Source organism: Acanthochromis polyacanthus, chromosome 11, assembly GCF_021347895.1.
Source record: "Acanthochromis polyacanthus isolate Apoly-LR-REF ecotype Palm Island chromosome 11, KAUST_Apoly_ChrSc, whole genome shotgun sequence".
Lineage (NCBI taxonomy): Eukaryota > Metazoa > Chordata > Actinopteri > Pomacentridae > Acanthochromis > Acanthochromis polyacanthus.
This window is the reverse complement of record NC_067123.1, coordinates 3,705,219-3,727,326: the sequence shown is the minus strand read 5'-3', so window position 1 is coordinate 3,727,326 and position 22,108 is coordinate 3,705,219. Positions and strand designations below refer to the sequence as shown.

At 35.5% G+C, this 22,108-nt stretch overlaps 1 protein-coding gene across 2 annotated transcripts; it reads right to left on the bottom strand.

Annotated features, from left to right (window-relative positions):
- Positions 1-452: 452 nt before the first annotated feature.
- LOC110966044 (PR domain zinc finger protein 1-like) lies at positions 453-21,600 on the bottom strand. Of its 2 annotated transcripts, XM_022215277.2 has the most exons (7): positions 21,510-21,600; positions 19,843-20,151; positions 11,117-11,236; positions 8,855-9,095; positions 4,939-5,810; positions 4,716-4,844; positions 453-2,848 (listed from the first exon to the last, which is right to left on the bottom strand). In XM_022215277.2, exons 2-7 carry the CDS (start codon positions 20,011-20,013, stop codon positions 2,318-2,320), a joined length of 2,064 nt encoding a protein of 687 aa, XP_022070969.2. In that variant the 5' UTR covers positions 20,014-20,151; positions 21,510-21,600; the 3' UTR covers positions 453-2,317. The 2 variants fall into 2 exon arrangements, with proteins under 2 accessions (XP_022070969.2, XP_022070968.2); XM_022215276.2 differs by lacking the exons at positions 11,117-11,236; positions 19,843-20,151; positions 21,510-21,600 and adding an exon at positions 9,180-9,290.
- Between the last annotated feature and the right edge of the window lie 508 nt (positions 21,601-22,108).

The following is a 22,108-nucleotide window of genomic DNA, read 5'->3' as shown; positions in this document are numbered from 1 at the left end:
AGATGTAGGTGTCCATAGAGGTCTAGATGTTGGTTTTCAATGTGCAGAGATGCTTCATGTTGATTCATGTGAAACTTTCCAACGTATGAGGCTGATTTTTGCCTTCCATCCATATATATATACACTCACTGGAATCTTTGTGGAGACACTACAGCAGCCATGTATGATAATTTTGTACTTCAATTCATTTTCAAGGTTCCAGTAATTAAAATTCTGTCCTCTGTTGGATGCATTCAGTCATTCTGATCTGATGGAAACTATTCTAAGTCCTCACCAGCTTTCATGGCTGTTGTAATTTTATTTCTGGAGATATTGAAGCTTTAAAATGTCTTGACTGGGTGAAAACACACAGAAAAATCTCTAAATTCAGCCAAAATATTCTATAAAACTAGTTTTGTTTTCAACTTTTTGAATCTTCTCCTGCATGAAAACACACTCAAGACACTCAGAAGTATAGAAACAATATCTTTAATATGCTACATCATACAAATATAAAAGTATCATCAAAATAGTCTCTCACATATAAATTCTCAACATCTCATAACCTGTTTGCAAAAATAAACTACACAAACCAACCAACTGTACAAAAGAAGCAAAAAATAAAACCTACAAAACCTTAAAAGAAGTTTGTTACTGACTCAGTAGTAAAGTTCCAAAAGACAAACCTCATTGCATTTTTTGTTCCAGTGCTTCACAAACAAGTAAAAAAAGCAGCTGTAACATTGTGCTTTTGTTTGTTTTTTTGCATCACTGAAAATGAGGTACCAACATTTGACATTTGGACGAAGCTCGCGGACATTCGCAGTAAAGCTTTCTGTGTAAGAAACGTTTGAAATCGGTGAAAAGCTGCAAGTTAGAAGGAAAACACGTTGTTTGTTGCTGTATTTTCACATTTTCTTGTGAGTCTTTGATGAAAGTTGTCAGAAAATTCAGAAAAAGGTGAACACATTCATGTTGTTTGATTGTAAGTTTGGCAAATGCTCATTGTTCATATTATTACAGTTTCAAGACACCTGATTTTTCCCTTTTAATCATAAATAAATGAAATAACCACAAACAGTTCCGATATTCACTCACACTTGTTTGAAAAAAACGCAGCACAACCAAACAAACCACACTCTAAAAAATAAGGTTTGGGCTCAAGAAAATTAAAAAAAAATTGAGTTATGACAACTTCTCCTGATATTATGTTCAACCAACAAACTAAACTGAGTTGGAGGAATCAGCTTTTCCTCTTCAATCAAATTTGGTAGCATCAACACGATTTCTTTGGTTGAAAACTCATAAAAATTAAGTTCTTCCAACTCAAATTTCAACACTTTTTGAAGGGATATGTTAAGTTTAATTGCGTTGATTATGGAATTTTTAAGTTGGCAAATTTAAAAAAAAAATTGTTCCAACTCAAAATCAAGAGAAATTAACTTATCAAGCCAATTTTAATTAAGTTACCTCAACTTAAATTTCACTTTTCAGTCAATTGTGCAGAAATTTAAGTATTTAAATTGGTAAATATAAAAAAACAAGTTGCTCCAACTTATATTGCAACACTTTAAAAAGGGATTTTTAAAGCTAAATTGCGTTATGAAGTTTTTAACTTCGTAAATTAAAAACATTAAGTTGCTCCAACTCAAAGTAAAGAAAATTTACCATATAAACCAATTTTTTTAAAGTTATCTCAACTTGAATTTCACTTTTCAGTCAATTAAAGATGAAATTTAAGTTTCAAGTAGCAAATTTTAATAAATAAAGGTCCTCTAGTGTTTTACAGGATGAGGATGGAACTCAAAATGTTAGACTTAAGGAGGATAAAAATGTAATTATCAAGCCAATTTAATTAAGTTACCTCAACATAAATTTACTTTTAAATCAACTAGTGCAGAAGTTTGAGTTTAAATGACACAAAACATTAAATTAATGCAACGTTAGCACGACAACAACCGATCAGAAGTAATGCTAGCGACGTAAAAACTTTACGTAAAACAATAAGTTAGACTTTTTAGGACCCGTTCATTCCTTTTTAGAGTGCACGCTGTCGTTCCTGAGTCAATCATTTTAGATTTTCCTCAGAGATCAAATCTTTGGAAACGTCGACAGATAGAAGTAATAAAAAAAACACACACACACACTATGGTACGACTAAATAAATAAAATGACTCCATTCTTTTTAGAAAAAGTAATAAGTTAAAGCACGACAAAGATTCTCTACCTGAGCGGGAAAAGTTTTAAATACTTCACAGCTTAAACGGCACGCCGTCCCTCTTCAAACCCAGTCTTTGGAATGCTGTTTGTTTTGGATCAGTTCGTTTCCTCTTTCCTTTCACTGTCCTTCCGTTTTCACCGCCGGCCGCTTGTGCAGGTGAACCACGCTGGCTCGCTCCTGATAGGCCGGCGCCGACGACATCATCACCGGGGTGCCGACGGCGGCCGCCAGCGCCTTGAGGAGCAGCGCCGCCTCCCGCTGGTCCTCCTTCCCGTCGCCCTCCAGCGTCCGGGCCAGCCAGCGCTCCACCGCCTCGCCCAGCTGCGCCGCCGTCGCCGTCTCGGCCAGAGAGTCGGCCTCCTGGCTGGCGTCGAAGCGCTCCGCCAGCCCCTTGGTGCCAGCGGGGGCGCCGGCGAGGCAGCGGCCGCGCTGGTGGACGCACAGCGAGAAGCGGTGGAAGAAGGCCTGGGCGCACAGCGGGCAGCGGTAGGGGCGGTCGCGGCCGCTGTGCAGCCGGCGGTGCAGCTTCAGGTGGATGTACTGCGTGAACTTGGTGCTGCACAGCTTGCACTGGTACGGCTTCTCACCTGAGTGCAGCCGCAGGTGAGTCTTCAGGTTGCTGGTGCTGCTGAAGCGCTTGTGACACACCTGGAGGACAGAAAGGAGGCAGGTGAGTGAGCGGGTTCTTCCTGTTCCCGATGACGTCACACAGGAGGGACGGTTTAGTGTTTGTCAGCAAACAGAAGCAGAAAGAAAGCGAGCGGACGACGTGAGCAGAAGGAAAGCAGTCAGAGTGTGAACGCTGGTTTACGTCCCGCTTAGAGGACAGAATAAAACTATAACACTTTATTTCTGTTCATTTAAACTGTAGATTAGGACTTTGAACATATTTTTTAGTTGTTATCTTTCAGGAATTTGTTTTTTTTTACCATGTAGATGATGGTTCCTAACATTTTTATCTGTTTGTTTTTTCACTATTTAGTTTATTTACCATGTAGAATATGATTTTTCAGTTATCTTTTTACAGGATTCTGTTTATTTACGACATAGATTAAGTTTTTCAGGGTTTTATTTTCTATAGCATTTTGTTTATTTACAGTGTAGACTGAATCCTGGTAAATGAAGAAATATGTTCAAAATCATCGTTTTTTAAACAGGATTCTGTCTGTTTTACGGTTTAGATTTTCATTTTTCAGGGTTTTTGTTTGTTTACAACATTTTGTTTATTTACAGTGTAGATTATGATTTTTCTGTTATTTTTTTACAGGATTTTGTTCATTTACCATGTAGATTATGATTTGGAACATATTTTTTCTTTTTCATCGATCTTGTTTATTTACAGTGTAGATTATTATTTTGTGTTGTCTGTTTATTTACTGTGTAGATTCTGATCTTGAGCATGTTTTTTCTGGGTTTCTTTCTGTTTACTACATAAATTATGATTTAAAACATATTTTTTCAGTATTCATTTTCTTCACAGGGTAGTTTACATGTTTTTTTCCATTTCTTTTACAGGATAAACACTAAACTCTTGTTTTTACATCACGGTTTGAAGAGAGAGAATAAAACTTTCATCTGTAATTTTCAAGAACTCGTGTTTCCAGAGAAACGGGAAAACTCTGACCTGCAGTTTGTTTTTCAGCGTTTTTACGTTTGTTTTTTTTTCATGATGTAATCTGAGATCACATCGCAGCTTCTCTGGAAATTCTGAAGAAAACTTCCTCGTTTTGAACCGACCGCTCTGTAAAAGTGAAAGTTTGAACTTGAATTGTTTCACCATTTGAACATTTCCCCGTTTGGTTAAATAACAGATAATAACTATTAAAATTACAGGAAAATAGAACATTAATTTAGACCAAAACTATAAATAATGTCCATGTTAAAAATACTTTGCTCATTGTCAGCGTTTGACTGTAAAACTGCACTGTTTTGTATTTAAAATAATTATTTAGCATATTTGCCATTATTTTAATGGAAAATGATGCACAAAATTGTGTTAAGATACAGATAATAACAAACAGAAATTGATTTAATAATCATTTTTTGCGACATTTAACTGTAAAATTACACAACTTTTTCTGTATTCAAATTAGCAAAAATACTTTTCTTTTACGGATATTTGTTGCTATTTGAAAGAAAAATATATTTTTGCAGTTTTTTGAAAGGATTTAGATTATTTGCAGTGTAGATTCAGATTTTTCTGTTTTTATTTTACAGGATTTTGTGTCTTTTCTGTTTAGATTCTGATTTTTGAGGGTTTTTATGGGATTTTGTCTATTTAAAGTGGAGATTAGGATTTGAGCATATCTTTTCATTTTTTTACAGGATTCTGTCTATTTATGGTGCAGATTGGGATTATTTAGTTTTTTTCTGGATTCTTTCTATTTTCGATGTAGATTGTGATTTTTTTCTGTGCTTTTTATATGATTTTGTCTATTTACAGTGTAGATTGTGATGTTTTTGCTGTTTTTTTTTATTTACAGTGCAGATAGCAGTTCTGTGGTTGTGAACCTACCTGGCATTCGTGCGGCTTCTCTCCGGTGTGGACCAGGTGATGCTTCTGCAGGTGAGCCAGCTGGGTGAAGCTCTTCTTGCACAGGCTGCACTGGAAAGGCCTCTCCCCGCTGTGGACTCGGAGGTGGACCTGAGGATGAAGAGAAGCTCTGGAGTCACGTTTTTCGTTTCTAAAACTCAGAATACATTTCTCAGACGGCGTGAGGAGGACGCGGAGCGGCTACCTTGAGGTTGGAGAGCTGTCCGAAGGTCTTGGAGCAGATGTTGCACTCGTACTTGATCTTTCCGTTCTGCTTCTTCAGCGGGTACGGCAGCGACTTGTGGCCCGGCCCGTTGCGGGGGGCGCTGCTGGTCTTGGCGGCGGTCAGGCTCAGGTTCACGGCCTCCTCGCAGCCGGACGGCGACCTCTCGGGCGACTCGGGCGACTTGGGAGGCGGCGACAGCTCCGGGGTGGCCGGCGCTCCTCGGGGCGGCGACACGTTGGCGGTGAGCTCCTTCAGGCCGCCCTGAAGGGACGGAGAGAACGGCAGCGACACCGGCAGCAGGTTAGGAGCTCCCACTGGGGGGTACGGGAGTCCGTCAGAGCCCAGGTAGCCGCCGTACCTCAGGGCGCCTCTGGAGGGCAGCATCCCGGGGAACGGGGGCGAGTAGGAGGGCAGCAGGAGGCGGGGGTAGTGAGGGCCGTAGGGGGGCAGGAACTGGTAGGCCGGCTGTAGGGGCCTGGAGGGCGGGTAGAGGGGGTAGGACGACACCAGGCCCTCCCGGGGGCTGTAGAGGCCGTGGAGGTGCAGGGGCAGGTTCCTGTGGGCAGCCTGGAGGTGCTGCTGCTGCTGCTCCTGGACGTAGGCCGGGTTCAGGTCCAGACCCGGCTCCCTGAGGTCCCGGATCGTCCCCTCCCGGTCCTCCTCCTTCTCCACCTTCTTGCTGAAGTCCATGATCTGGTCGTCAGGCGTGTCGGGAGGCGTGTCCCTCTCCAGCAGCTCCACGTCGATCTTCTCCTCCTCCTCCTCCTTCACCTCCTCCTTGGTTCGATCCCGGAGCCACGTCTGCTGGGCCGGTCGGACCGAGGCCGGCTCCTGGTTCTCATCCGAGTATTCTGGAGGAAAGAACGACAATACTGAGTCTGACTGAAGGAAAATCAAACACATTTAATCCAAAGATCTCCTCTTACCAGCAGTGAAAACAGATTTTATGAAGTTTTTAAATCAACTAACAAAGAAATTTCAATTAAAGGTTAAAGTTTTTAAAAATAAAGTCACTCTGATGTTTAGCAGGTTGAGGAGAAGCAAATAACAAAAGAGAATAAAATTAATAATAATTTAAAAATCAAATGAATGACAAAAATGGCAATAAAAGTAACTAAATTTAAAAGATTTACTATTTACATAAATAAGTAATTAAATCAAGGGTAAAAACAATTAAATAAACAAAATTTAAAAATCAATTAGATGGTTTTCAAAAAAATAAAAATAAATAAAGGGTAAAATAGAATACACTAATTTAAAAATTAATTTGACAGAAAAGATAGATAAAATAATAATAGTGAATAAATAAACCCATAAATAGTGAAAGAGAATTAAATAATAATATAAATAAAAAATGACAATAAAATAATAATAAAAACAAATTAATTAAATAAATAGGTAAATAAGTAAAAAAAATAAAGGGTCAAATAAAATATAAATAAAAACGTGAAAAAACAGGAAAACAATTGGATGAGAAAAAAGATGACAAAACTAATAATAATTAATGTTTAAATAAGTAAATAAATAAAGAGTAAAATAGAATAGAATTAACAAAATAATTAAAACAACTGAGTGGTTAAAAGAGATGATAAAATAATAATAACAATAATAATAGTAAATAAATATAATTTTAAAAAATAAATAATAAATAAAGGGAATAAGAGAATGAAATAAATACATAAATAAGTAAATAAATAAATAGAGTGAAATAAAATTAACAATATAAAAATACAAACTATTGGGTGATTAAAAAGATTATATGAAATATTAATAATAATAGAAAATAAATAAAATAAAAACATGAATACATAAAAGATGAAATCAGCCATAAAATAAATGTGATCTTATCTGCTGTTCAGGCTGACCAATAACAAATCATCATAAAGTGATTTAACGCAGGCAGACGTGTGGACGCCTCTCCTCTGATGGTAAACTGTAGTTTCAGTTTGTGTGAGGTTGAGGTTTAACGTGGGAGTCGCTGCTCGTTCTGGGTTTAGTTCTGAAACCTTTTCTGGGTTCAGACGTCTCACCGAAACGACCGCAGAGAGAAAAGAAGAAAAGAAGCAAACGCTCTTCCCTTTTTCATTCTCTCACTCCGTCTTTGAGAAAGCTTCTCACCTCCACTGAGTTTCCTGCAGAGTTTTTACACGTCTGAGCTTCCAAAGCCACGCGGATGAAAAACTGAGACCAGAATTCAGTTTGATAAAAGCTTTAGTCACAGATCAGGTGGATCATGAATCATCCAGGAGGACCTGAATTTCTGCTAATAGCAGCTGACTCACACAGAACTTTGACCAGAAAACATCCTGACAGAAACCACAAACTGCAGCTCTCGAGTCAGAGCAGAGATCTTTTTCTTTTTCTGCTTTTCGTTCAGCAGGGATCGAAATCTAATCTTTGATCTGATCTCATAACAAACAACAAAAAGGATTCTTCTGAGTCAACGAGCCGCCGGTCTTTCATTCTTTCTCTTTTTGTTTCTTTCTCAGTCAAATTAAGAGAATTTAAGGAGATTTCTGATAAATCTGTGAAGATTTGTCAATATTTGGCTTCACAGTTTCACTGTAAAACATCCTTTTCTAATTTATTGAATTTAATTTATGAATTAATTATTATTTTTGCTCTTTTGTAGTTAACTGAACTTAAATTTTTGTATTTATCAGAATTAAAAGTGAAGGTTTTTATATCATTTTAACTTAATCTGATGACTTGAATGAATTAAAAGCAACAACTTAAATTAAGTTTAGAAGAAGCATTAGAGCAGATTTCCCAGCACGCATTGTTTAGTTTTTTGTAGTTTAAGGAAAACAGGCGTGGCTCAAACTCTCCGTGAGTCTTTGTTAAATAAAGTTAGAACTGCTTTTGTACAACAAAAATGAAATACAAAAAAATCAAAAATAATATTAAGAATAGTAACTAAAAAAAATACATAAATAAGGAAATAAAGGGTAAAAGATAATGAAATAAATTAAATTAAAAAAAATCAATTAGACAATAGAAAGATAAAATAATAGATTAAAAATATATGCAAAAGTAGTGAAGTACTAATTTATTTTATTTTGTATATATCTATATTTTATTCATAGAGATATGTTTATAAAATATTTTTTAAAAATAAAAATATAAAAAAATCTTACTTAGAAAATGTGAAATAAAAATGAATTTTGTTCAGTTTAAAGCATTTAAGTTTGCAGTTTAATTAAAATAAAATCATTCTAGTGTTTATTAACTTTAAAAAGGCAATAAAAATATTTTACATTTAAAATGAATTATTTAAATATGAACAATAAAGCAAAAATACATAAATTAAATAATAAAAATATATTAAGTAAATAAATAAAATTAAAAATCAATTAGATGAAAATATGATAATAACAATTAATAAAAAATACATAAATCTGTAAAAAAAAAACTGGATTCAACAGCTGAAACTCTGAGGTCTTAATGTTAAGAGGGAAGTTCTCAAACTTAGAAAATGTAAAATAAAAAGCAAGTTTGTTCAGTTTAAAGCATTTAAGTTGGGAATTTAAATAAAAGTAAAGTCCCTCTAGTCAGTAGGTCAAGGAGACAATAAATCATTTCTAGTTGATTTAGTTGAAGCTTATTGAATTAAAGGTCATTTAACTCATTTAGTTTTGTACTTTAACGCTGTAGATGAGTTTTTCTGGCTCTAAACGCCACTAAAATCACCTTTAAATGCATTTAAGTCACATTTTCTTTGGTTGTAGATGATTTTTTTGAGTTAATTCATCACAAAGTGCATTTAAAGCTGATTTTTAAGGCTGCAGATGAGTTTTTCTGGATCTAAACGCCCCTGAAATCCCCTTTAAATGCATCTAAGCCACATTTTTACAGTGTTCCTCCATCCAAACACCCTTTCACGGTCTCCACTCACTGCTGCTGCCGTCGTCCTGCTCTCTACAGAGCCTCTGGGCGAACTCGGGGCTGTACCACACCAGCAGCTCCTGCTTGGGCTCCACCGGCCGGATGGTGTAGAAGAAGATGTCGCGTCCGTTCTGGCAGGCCACCAGGTTCTGCTCGGCCAGGGAGCGCCCCGGGTTCACGTAGCGCATCCAGTTACTGCGCTGGACGTCATAGCCGTCGATGAAGTTGTGAAGCTGGCCGCCGCTGTAAATCTGCAGAAGAAGAAGAAGAGGAGGATGATGAAGATGAGGCTCGTTGGGGTGTTTGAGACGTCCATTAAAGGGAGAATAAATCACCTCTGCCATGTACAACAATAACCCTGAGCTTCAGTGTTCCTCTCTGGGTGGTTTCTGTGTTTCTGTTGTGTTTCAGCAGCGTCAGACTCTTTAAAGGCTTCAGGTCGGAGGCGTGGCTCAAACACTTCCTGCTTTTTTATCATCTGATTCGTGGAGTGCGTGCCGGAGAGGTAATTACACCAGAGGAGAGAGAAAGGCTGATGACGGAGTAAAAAGCCTCCGCCACGCCTTCCTGACTTTCACTCTTTCAGAAGGAACAAACGAACCCCTGACAGGTTTACAGGAAACGCAGCCGGAAGGAAAACGTCCTTTAGGGAACTGACTCAGCAGAAGAAGAAAAACTCCCACAGTGACACAGAGAAAAGAGAAAGAGAGAGCTGGGAATCACAGAGCCAGGATCTCACAGCGCTTTCTGGGAAAACCTGCGGCCGATTCACGTCTCCACGGTGACCAACTTCCTCTAAAGTTCTCACCAAGTGCTGACCGGCCGCCGGCTGTGAAAGCGTTTCTGTTTTCTGACTGACGTACCGATCTGGAGTGAAACTTCTGGTTTTTTCTTTTTGTCTGCATCTCCTTCACTTTTCCCACCGTCCTTATTTCTCATGTCTAGATTCTAAACTTTCCCATAATTTGACCTGATCTACTGAAGTATTACACACATTTCTATATGTATTTATACACACACACAACCTTTAAAATTAACAGTAAAAAAATCAATTAGACGATTAAAAAATATTACAAAAATAACAGCAATAATAATAATCATGTTAAATAAATAAAATAGATAGGAAAGAAGCAAAAAAATGAAAATAGAATAAAATTAGAAATTATTTTCTAAAATCGATTAGTTGATAAAAATAATAAAATAAAATGTATAGGTAAAACAGTTAAAGAAAAAAGAATAAAAAATAATTAATAAAATAACAAATGAAACTGACATTGCAGTGTTTATTTTCATCTTATAATTTTTTTAATTTGCCATTTTTGACCGGAATTTATCTTAAAAAATTGTGTTCATAATTTTTTAATATTTTTTCTTGTATTTTTTATGAACAAAAAATAAATGCTAAAGTGACCAAAGTTACATATAGATCAGATTTATTTGTTTATATGTCTGTTTTCTTCTTATAAATGCATTTTCTTATGTTTTATAATAAATTTAATATATATATTTATATATTTATTTTTAATTAATCTTCAAAAAAATGTTCTTTTAATTAATGTTATAATTTTTATTAGATTTTTATATGTACAGAAAACTTATGCTTAAGTGACCAATTTTACGCACTGAACAATTTTTTTTTAAATTTTAATTTTTTACATTAAATTCACAATTTAATTTGCTGCTTTTCACCAGAATTTATTTTTAAGTTATTTATGAATTACATTTTTTATTTAATTTTTGCTCTGTCGAAATTTTTTTTAAAAATCAATGTTTTTGTACTGTTCACACTAAATTATTGATTTAATTTGCCATTTTTGACCAGAATTTATCTTGAAAAATTTTATTTTTATACTATTTATATTTTTCCTTATATATAGATCAGCTTTATTTTTACTTTTCACGTTAAATTCTCGATTTAATTTGTCTTTTTTGACTTTAATTTATTTTTTAAAAAAAGACTTTCACATCAAAGTGATAATTAACAATAATAATAATAAAATTATATTATTTTAATGAATAATAATAATAATAATTAGAATAATAAGCACAAATTCAGGTTTTTGGCACTTTGGTATTAAAAAATCTTCAAAACAACGACTATTTCCTTCTTGTAAATTTTTTTCTTATTTTTTTTACGTGCAAAAAAAATAATGGTTAGGAAACCAAAAAACACAAACATTTTACAAAAACACACCTCACTTTTTTGATTTTCTTCACAGCTATAAAATGCTTATTAAAGTGAAAATGTGATGAAAACATGAATTTTTCTCACCCTCCAGAAGTACTTCCTGTTGGCCTGTCTGGGGACGTTGTCTTTGGTGTAAATGTCGCCCTGCAGAGGTCCGAAGCGAGTCCCCTGAGGGATGTACTCTTTGCTGAAAACTCCCGTCACCTGGAAAACAGCGTTGGATCATCAGTTGGATCATACTGATGACGCAGGCCGAGGGGAGACAGTAATATTCCGCCCGGTAATGTCTGACAGGGGGGGATACCGCCGTAGCTAACGAATATTCGGATATTCAGGATATTCGGGTACAGCCCTACACGTTTGTTTAGGTTTCAGGTCTGCAGCGTGTCCGTCCTCGTTAACCCTCCAGGTGACCCACATCCAGCGCTAACGAGCTAAACCAATGAAGGGACTAACTCTGTGAGCTGCTCCACTGAACTGTGACCTGCTGTCCTCACGTTTTTACGTGGTTACGCTGCAGTTCATTAAGAGGAAACGAGTCCAGTCAGGGCTGCACAGTGGGGCTGTGGTTGGCACTTTCGCCTTGCAGCAAGAAGATCACCAGTTCAAATCCCAGCCTGGGATCTTTCTGCATGGAGTTTGCATGTTCTCCCTGTGCATGCGTGGGTTTTCTCCGGGTACTCCGGCTTCCTCCCACAGTCCAAAAACATGCTGAGGTTAATTGGTTACTCTAAATTGTCCGTAGGTGTGAATGTGAGTGTGATTGTGTGTCTGTATATGTAGCCCTGTGACAGACTGGTGACCTGTCCAGGGTGTCCCCTGTCTTCAGCTGGGATAGACTCCAGCACCCCCCATGACCCTGGTGAGGATAAAGCGGTGTATAGAGAATGGATGGATGGATGGAGTCCAGTCAGGTGCTCTGAGTGTTGCCTAATTTTTAGATTTTTCCTCCATACCTTTCAGCTGAACTTTGACATACGCAGTAAGAACCAACCTGACCTGGTTCTGGGGAAGAAGTGAGTCATTTCTGAGCGTTTAGGATAATTTTTAAAGAAATGTATTTGCTATTTTTTAAAATTATTGTCTTTTATCATATGATTGATTTTTCAATTTTATTTATATTATTTGTTTATTTTTTATTATTTGTTGAATTTATGCTTTATTTTTACCCTTTATTTACTTACTTTTTGTTTGTTTTTTTAATTTATTGACTATTATTATTACACTTCTTTTTGTTGATTTTTATCATGTAATTAATTTTTAATTTTTTTATTTTGTTTTTTCTCTTATGCCGTTTATTAACTTACCATTTATGTAATATTTTTTCTATTATTATTACAATTATTTTTATTGATTTTTATCATGTACTTCATTTGGTAACTTTATATATTTTATTTGTATATTTTATTCTCTATTGGCCTTTATTTATTACTTTTTTCTGCATTTATTTACTATTATTATTATTACAATTATTAGTGCCTTTGTCACCATAGAATTAATTTAAAAAATTTTAAAGTTATTTAATTTTTTTTCTTTTTTACTTTTTATTTATTGACTTATTTCTGTATTTATTTTTATTGTTTATTATTGCCTTTTTATCATGTAACAGATATTTTTTAAATTACATTTATATTATTTATTGATTTTATTCTCTTTTACAGTTGATTTACTTGCTTTTTATATTTTTTTATTTATTTTTTAAATATGTTTTCATCTATTTGCTCCTATTATTATTATTTTTCTACATATTTTTAAATTTTCCTTCCATACTAAACGCCCACGGATGCAGAAACAAGTCCAATCAGGTGCTCTGACAGTTGCTTAATGTATGGATTAATGAGACATGCATGGGATTTTTCCTCCATACCTTTCAGACGAATGTTGACGTACGCAGCAAGAACCAACCTGACCTCGTTCTGGGAAGAAACTGAGTCATTTTAGGAGCTTTAGGGTCAATTTTAATAGCGTTAACGGAAAAACCGTGATGTAAAGAGAAAAATATATCAAGGGTGAGGACATCCTGGAGTCTTCTGTCCGTTCATGATTCACATTTAGCAGTAAAAAATCTGCACATACGTTATTTAAAAACACGTATTCAAGTTTTCTGAAACTCTGGGTTTCCGTCTACACACATACGCATATTTTTTTTATTGTTTCATTGATTTTTAAATTTTATTTTATTTTTCCTGTTCATTCTCTTTTGCCCTTTATTTACTTACTTTTCATGTATTTTTAATTTACTACTATTATAAGTTATTTGATATTTATATTTATCATGTAATTATTTTTTATTTTATCTATTTTATTAGTTAATTTTCTTTTCTTTTACTTTTTCAATTTATTTTTATGTATTTTTTATGTATTTACTCTTACATTTATTATATTTATTAATGTTATTATTACCTTTTAATCATGTAACAATTTTTTTCATTTTATTTTGATTTTATTCTCTTCTTTTTTATGTACTTATTTAGGTATTTTTTATTTCCTGACAATCATAATTATTGCCTTTTTTAACGTGATTGATTTTTTTGATTTTATTTATTTTATTTTTATATTTTATCCCCTTTTACTAATTATTTACTTGCTTTTTATGTATTTATTTTTATTTATTAACTATTATTACTAACATTATTTTTATAGATTTTTTTAATCATTTAATTACATTTTTCTATTTTGTTGATATTATTCATTGATTTTATTCTTTCCCCCTTTATTTACTTGCTTTTATAATTTTGTTATTTATTTATTTTTAAATGTATCTTTTTTAACCCTATGATTATTATTATTACTCTTATTTTTTCATAATCCAATTTATTTTTTTATTTCATTTATTTTGTTTGCTGGCTTTATTCTCTATTATCCTTTATTTACCTACATTTTTAATTCATTTATTTACTTTTTTAATTATTTTTTTTATCTCTCTTTCTTCACTTTTTGCCTGTCTGCTCTTCATGAGTGGCCTTTATTCATTTTTATTTTATTTTTATTTTGTGTTGTAAGCACATTTTTTAAACAGTGACAGAAATAAGTTAATTTTTTTGTATAGTTTAGTGTTGTTATTATTGTTGTGTAGTGTTTATTTGCGTTTATCGTGCATCCGTTTGGGTTCTTTTCTGCACATAAAAGGGAAAAAAATAATTAAAAAATGCTGTAAAAACAGACGGAGAAGCAGCAGCAGGATGTCACGGAGGCACACCAGAGAGAAAGTGTTGTTGTTGTGTACCGTAAAGTTTTCTACCTGTTCCTGTTTTTGTCATATTTGTGTCTTTGGTTAGTTTGTTTTTTACACATTAAAGTGGAAACAACCAAAAAAGAAATGTAGAAAAAGATGCAGAAGCAACTTCAGGAGGTCAGTGAGGGGGACGGCAGTGTGTGGTAGTGTACTGCGTGCTATGGTGTGTTATGCTGCTGTTTTGTGTGTTGTAGTGTTTTATAGTGTACTATTGTGTGTATTTCTGTGTGTCAGTGTGTGCTGTTGTGTTATAGTGTGTTTTACTGTGTTAGTGTGCGTTGCCTCTGTGAGCTGCTGAGCGTCTCTGACAGCATCTTTGTGCTTCGTTAGCGTAGCGTGACAAACGAATCTGCTGCTGGACTCCTAACGACTAGTCCAGGAGGAGGAGGGAGGAGGAGGAGGTCTCAACTGGACCCACGCTATCGCCCTCGTTAAGCCCCTCCCCCTCCCGGCCGTCATCCAATCCCTGACCTCCTGAGTGGAAACAGGCCGAGCGGCTGCCAGGTTGAAGCCTGATGTCTGGAGGAGCAACGAAAGTTAATCATCTGGTTTTAACCTCAATCCCCCCCACACCTCCTCCTCCTTCATCACCTCCTCCTCCTCCTCCTCCTCCTCCACCCGTTGGTGACGCCCCATCTGCCACGTGCCTCCTTCCTTCCTTCACCCCTCATTGCTTTTTGTGGCACGCTTCACTAGAAAAACTTTAGAGGATGCAAAAGAAAAAAAAATACTGGGACGATAATCAGACCTGCTTTATTTTCCAGTGTTTGAAGGAGTGTTTATATATATTATAAAAATGTAATTTACTATATATATAATATATATATATATATATATATATACTTTATTGTATTTTTTTCAAATACATTTTTAAAAATTAAAAAAAAATCTCAATATACTGAGTAGGGAATCAGATCTGCTTGTTTGTATTGTAATAAATTCATTTTATTAAAAATATTTTAATTTTTTTATGTTATAAAAATATTTTTTATTATATCTATCTATCTATCTATACATATATATATATATATATATATGTGTGTGTGTGTGTGTGTGTGTGTGTGTGTGTGTGTGTGTGTGTGTGTGTGTGTGTGTGTGTGTGTGTGTATATATATATAATAAAAACTCATAAGTATTTTAAGAATTTTTAAAGTTCTTTTTAAACATTTGCAAATTGGCATGGCTCAGTGGGTAGAGTGGCCGTCTTGCAACCGGAGGGTTGCCGGTTCGATGTCGAGGTGTCCCTGAGCAAGACCCCTAACCCCTCATTGCTCCTGGTGGGTCGTGGTTAGCGCCTTGCATGTCAGCTTCCACCATCAGTGTGTGAATGGGTGAATGTGATGTATCATGTAAAGTGCTTTGGGTACCTTGCAGGTATAGTAAAGTGCTATATAAATATGGACCATTTACCATTTTTTTAAAAACTCAACCATTTTAAGGAATTTTTATATTTGTATTTTTGATATATATATATATATATATATATATATGTATTAAAAATTTAGATATTTCAAAAAATAGATAATAAAATAAAAGAACTTAAGAGCATTAAAGATTTTTATTAAATTATAAAAATGTTTTTAAAATTACATTTATTTTATTTTTATTCTTTATTCACAGTATTTTGATGATTTCTTAATTCTGAAAAATATATTAATAGTTTATGATATTTAAAATCTTTAAAATCTCCTTACTATTTTCACAATTTATAAAAGAATTATATTTTTTAAACAAAGAATTAATAATAATAATAAATAAAATAAAATATGTTTATTTATTATTAGTTGTGACTTTTATGTTTTTATGAACTTTAATTCCTCTGATGTTTAGAAGGTTGACGGGGGGAAATAAAGTTATTGAGTTGATTTTATTCAGTTAAATGAAGTTTTTATGGAGGGAAACTACTGGCTGCAGTCAGTTTAGAGCAGATTTCTGTAAAAGACTTCAACCATCAGAGGAGGAACAGAGGAGAGTGTGAGAAGAAGAAGTCGCTTCAGTCGGAACAGAAAGAGGAAGAAACTGGAACCGCGAGCGTCAAAAAGCAGCTTCCTTCTAACAATTTCTCTTTCTCTGCACGGCCAGTTTCCCTCTGAGGCTTTTCTTGGAGCTGCAGGAAGTCGATCAGTTGATGATGAAAACCGTTTGACTCACCTGAGAGAGCCGTAAAAACCGGCCTGAAGCAACCGTTAGCAACAGTTAGCATCACTCAGCATCAGTTAGCATCCCTCAGCAGCAGTTAGCATGAGTTAGCATCAGTTACCATCACTCAGCATCAGTTAGCGTCAGTTAGCATCACTCAGCATCAGTTAGTATCCCTCAGCATCAGTTAGCATCACTCAACAGCAGTTAGCATGAGTGAGCATCAGTTACCATCACTCAGCATCAGTGAGCATCACTCCGCAGCAGTTAGCATCACTCAGCATCAGTGAGCATCACTCCGCAGCAGTTAGCATCACTCAGCATCAGTGAGCATCACTCAGCAGCAGTTAGCATCCCTCAGCATCAGTTAGCATCACTCCGCAGCAGTTAGCATCACTCAGCATCAGTGAGCATCACTCAGCAGCAGTTAGCATCCCTCAGCATCAGTTAGCATCACTCAGCAGCAGTTAGCATGAGTTAGCATCAGTTACCATCACTCAGCATCAGTTAGCATCAGTTAGCATCACTCAGCAGCAGTTAACATCACTAAGTATCAGTTAGCAACACTTAGCATCCAGCTGAGCACTGCTAGTCAAACCCTGGAACCTGAAACCACTTTTCTGCTGTTTATAGTCACGTCTTTCCAATAAATACCCACAAAACGGGTTTAATCTGGAATCAAACGTGCCGTTTAAACCATTTTTTTATCATTTAGTGTCATAAATGCCCGTTTTTAAGCTCATTACTCGCAAAATTAAGTGGTTCCAGTTTGTGGGGTTTTTTTTTGTTATTTGAAGGGAATTTTAACTTTAAACTCTTCTAAAATGAAGTTTCTCTGCTATTTAGTGGGTCGAGGAGGAGATTGGAACTGGTTTCACGAAGTTACCTCAACTTGAAGGCAGTTTTGAATCAACGAAAGCACAAATTTGACTTTAAATAGTTTTCTAAGGTGGTTACTCATGAAATGGATTGGTTCCAGTTAATGTTTTTTTTTGTTGTCTGAATGGAATTTTAACTTTAAACTCTTATAAAATGAAGTTTTTTTTTCATCTTTAGTAGGTTGAAGAGCAGAACTTAAGCAAGAAATCTGAGTTTCAATTGGTTTTGAAGGTCGTTATTCATCAAACTATGTGGTTCCAGTTCAACTTTTTTGTGATTTAAAGGGAATTTTAACTTAAACTCTTATAAAATGAAGTTTCTCCAGTGTTAAGTTGGTAGAGAAGGCGATATGAACTGATCTTCACCTCAGTCTGAAGAAAAAGTAATTTACAGAGAAAATATTTTCATGTTAATTGAACTTGAATGCAGCGTTAACTAATGCACAAAATATTGAGTTAATTTCACCAAAATGACCTCAGAGTTAATAAAAATGAAGTTATCAGCCAATTTCATGACGTTACCTCAACCTGAAGGCAGTTTTAAGTCAATTAAAGCAGAAATTTCACTTTAAATAACACAAAATCTGAAGTTGATTCAACATTATTATGTAAACAATCCATCAAACTAATGGTTGCAACTTCAAATGTTTAATTAAATCACTAAAGTATAAAAATCAGATAAATTGACATCATTTTTACAGGTATTTGTGTTGATTTTGACAGTTTCTGTGCGTATTTTTCACAGTTTTTTTTACACATTTCTTTCTACAGTGCACTTAATGCCTTGAAACCTTTAAAAATTTTCTTCTTTGTGCATTTTTCATAAAAATTTCAGGTTAAATTTATAGTTTTTTGCAGTTTTAACCCAACTTATGCAGAAATTTGAGTTTAAATGACAGTAAATATGAAGTGGATGCGGCGTCAGCTCGTCAAAATAACGCTTGCAGCTTATTTTTAATTTATTTTGCAGCTTTAAATGTGATTAGTGGTGGAAATCTGTGCCTCGTGTCACGTTTACAGGTCAGGAGAGGACACAGAGGACGTGCACGGCTGTAAACAGATGATTTATTGGAAGTGGAGCCGTAAAAATCCGTGTTTGAGCTCTGAGCACATTGTTTTTATTGTTTTATTTTCCGTGCACGAAGCAGTTCCGGTGACGTTCAGGTGAGCAGCGGACGGAAGAAGAAGTAGAAGAAGAAGAAGCAGCGTCTGACCTGAAGCTGTCGCTGACCTCTGGCCCACATTCAAGCCGACTCATTAGTCAGCGATTCTTTTGTTCAGATGCAGATGGTCGGACAGAAAATTACGTAACAGAAACCAGGTTTAGGAGCTGAAAACCGTTTTACTGATCAGACGGCTGTTTGGCTGCAGATACACGGCTTCATTCTGGGTTTAAATCAACATTTATGTGGCATTAAACAGAAATACTGACATTTACAGCATTGAAATAAGTATCTCTGTTACTTTTATGATGATTAAGACGTGGTACAGTTGACTGTGTGTCTCATAACTCACTAAAAATAGCTTTAAAATATGTATTAGCTACAGTTATTTATTTTTCATAATTTGACAGAAAAATGATGCATCTAAAGGATTTTAAAAATGGTAAATATTTTTTGTTTTAAATCTATTTTTAGAGATTTTCCTTGTTTGGCTAAAATACAGATAAAAACTAGAAAATTACAGGAAATAAATGTATTTACATGTCAGCTGTATAAAATCAGGCCAAAATTGTAAATAATATCAAAAATCATTATTTTTATGAATACCTTTAATTTGTATTTTTGTTTTACAATCCATGACCTGTAAGCTGAACCGTTCTACTGCGTTTAAATTAGGTAAATATAATATTTTAAATAGATATTTGCAGCTATTTTCACAGCTTAAGGTTGCAGAATTTTACAGATTTTTAACATATTTTTTGTGATATTTCTGTCACCAGATATAACAATGTTTTCACTTTTTTCAAGTATTTTTTCTTGCACATTTGCTTTACAAAGTTTCATTTTTTGACATATATTTGCAGCACGTAATTACCAGATTTTTGTAGTTTTTGAACTTTTTGCAAGTATTTCTTCGTGCACACTTGCTTCAGATTTGCAGTTATTTTTTGTGATAATTTTAATCACATTTTTTGCACTTTTTAAAGTGATTTTTGTCTTGCACGCTTGCCTTACAGTTTTTGCCGTTTTATAACTTTTATTTGTGAGACCTTTGCTGCCAGATTTTTTTCAGTTGTTTTCAAGTATTTCTTTCTTGCACATTTGCTTTACAAATTTTCACTTTTCATAGTTTTTTAACATATTTTTTGTAACACTTTATACCAGATTTTCACAGTTTTTGCACCTTTTTCAAGTGTTTTTTCTTGCACATTTGCGTTACAGATTTCTTTATACGGTTTGCATTTAATGTTTATTTCATTTGGAACCCTTGAGTTTTCTTTTTCAACCTTTATTTCACTTTTAAAGGTTTCTGCTTGTCAAACGACAAGTCCTCGTTTCTGAGACCCTTCCTGGTGTTAAAACAGATTCCGGTTCCGGTTTCGGAGGTTCTCTTACCTCGTTGTCGGCGCCGTACTCGAAGGTGAGGTTTCTGGGGATGGAGGTCATGGCTTTGGGCAGGTTGAAGCTGGGGTCCGACACCTGATCTGGTACGATGTAGGTGCAGTTCAGGGCGAAGTCCACCTCCCTCCAGGTGCTCATGTCTGCAGGCGAGTTATCCAGCTTCATTCTTTACAACGTAGACGACGAAAAATACCAAAAAAGTAAACTGCGGTTCCGTTTGGTTTCTGAGCTGCTTTGGTTCTTAGAAGTGCTTTGGTTTCGGGTTCGGGTAGATCCCTCGTCTAGAAGGTTGAAGCTCAGGATCTGGAGAAGGAAAGGAGGAATCAGAGAAAGTGTCAGACTCTTTCCAGTTCAGGTTAAACACAAAATAAATTCAGTTTTATCAACACTCATCCTCAGTTTATCATTTCCACATTACAACTTCCAGATCACAGAGTGTCTACAAAGGAACACAACATTTAGTCACCTGGAGCAGAGAGGATTTACTGGAGGATCACAACCACAGAAGAAGACAAAAAGTAAGACACAAAACAACCAAAAAGAGACAAACGACACAAAACAAAAGAAAAATGAGCCAAAAAGTTCAACAACAAAGTTATACTTTGACAAAAAAAGGACAAACGACAGAAGCCAGACAAAACAACAGAACGCCTAAAGTCAGACAAGAACAGGATGAAATACTACAAGAACAAGATACAAAACAACAAAAGCGACACAAAAATTACACAAATGACATAAGACAAGAAAAGAAATGGCAAAAGCGAGAAGCAAAATGACTAAAAAATGGACAAACAACACAGGTGAGACAAAAACGAGACACAAAACAGCAAAAAGTAGACAAAATATTACAAAGACGATTCACAATATGACAGATACAAGAAACAAAACGACAAAAACATGAGACAAACAACAGTAGTCAGACAAAAAACAACCAAAACAAGACAAAAATGACAAAAACGAGACACAAAACGGCAAAAAATTCAACAAAAAAGTAACAAGGCAGCAAAAAACGGAACAAAAAGACCCCGAACGACAGAAATGATGCTCAAAACAATGAATAAAGCGAAACAAAGTGACAGAAAAGTAGACAAACAACACAAGGGAGACAAGAAGGAAACACAAAGCGACAAAAACACAAGACAAAAGATGAAAGTCACACAAAAACACACCAAAAACAAGACAAAGTATTACAAAAATGAGACAGAAACGACAAAAACAAGAATTGAAACAACAAAAACATGAGAAAAACTACAAAAATCAGACAAAAATGCCCCAAAAAACAACAACTAAACAAAATTTTGCAAAAATGCAAGACAGAACAAAAAAGTAGACAAAAATGACCAAAACAAGACAAAATATTACTTAAAGGAGACACTAAATGACAACCAAACAATGAACAATTAAGTATTTTACTTTGTGATCAAAACAACTTGTCCTGGTCGAGAAATTATTTTAAATTTATAGTTAGTATGGGCCGGATTGGACCCTCTGGAGGGCCGGTTTTGGCCCTGGGGCCGCCTGTTTGCCACCCCTGGTCTAGAGGAAATAAAACCAGCCAGTAGACGTGGACGTAAACGCGTCTCTGTCCAGACTCTGAAGCTCTAAATCCGTCCATCAGCTGCTTCCATTCATGCTTCCAGGTCAGCAGCCTCCAGACTTACTGGATCATGGTGGTTGTAGTCTTTGGCTCCGTCATCTCGTTCCTCAGCTTTAGATCCTCCCAGAGCGTCCGCTAAAACAACCCAACAAACTCTAGCGGTTCAGGAGTGCGCCCGGCGTTTTTAGCTGGACGCGCCGGCCAATGGGACGCCGCCGTGGGCCACGTGACCCGGCCATCTGACACACAACTGTTGACAACACGGCACGAACGCACACACGGACACGCACACGCTCAGACGCACACAAAGAAGACGTCTTAATGAATGAATAAAGGAGCGGCAGATGGTCGGCCGGGTGCCACGGAAAAACACACTCGGAGGGAGACTTTTGCTTGGTTTGGCACTTAATGAGCAATCTGCTGCCACTGTACCTCCTTGACCTACATCCAACTGTAGCGCATCCTCACACACACACACACCAACACACACAACACACACACATGTATACGAACACAACTTTCTACCAGAATCTGCTCTGAACTCAGTGAAACAAAAAGATAAAAAGTGACTTAATGCAACGTTAGCATGTCAAGAACTCGTCAAAATGATCTCAACGTTAATAAAAAAAGATAAAAAGTGACTTAATGCAACGTTAGCATGTC

What these genes read in the sequence shown, in the direction of transcription:
- LOC110966044 (XM_022215277.2), bottom strand. Translation starts at nt 20,013, where the DNA reads ATGAAGCTGGATAACTCGCCTGCAGACATGAGCACCTGGAGGGAGGTG. An exon ending in AGTACGGCGCCGACAACGAG is followed by an intron (nt 11,237 to 19,842) that starts GTAAGAGAACCT and finishes GCTGTTTTCCAG; the next exon opens with GTGACGGGAGTTTTCAGCAA. An exon ending in ACAGGAAGTACTTCTGGAGG is followed by an intron (nt 9,096 to 11,116) that starts GTGAGAAAAATT and finishes CTTCTTCTGCAG; the next exon opens with ATTTACAGCGGCGGCCAGCT.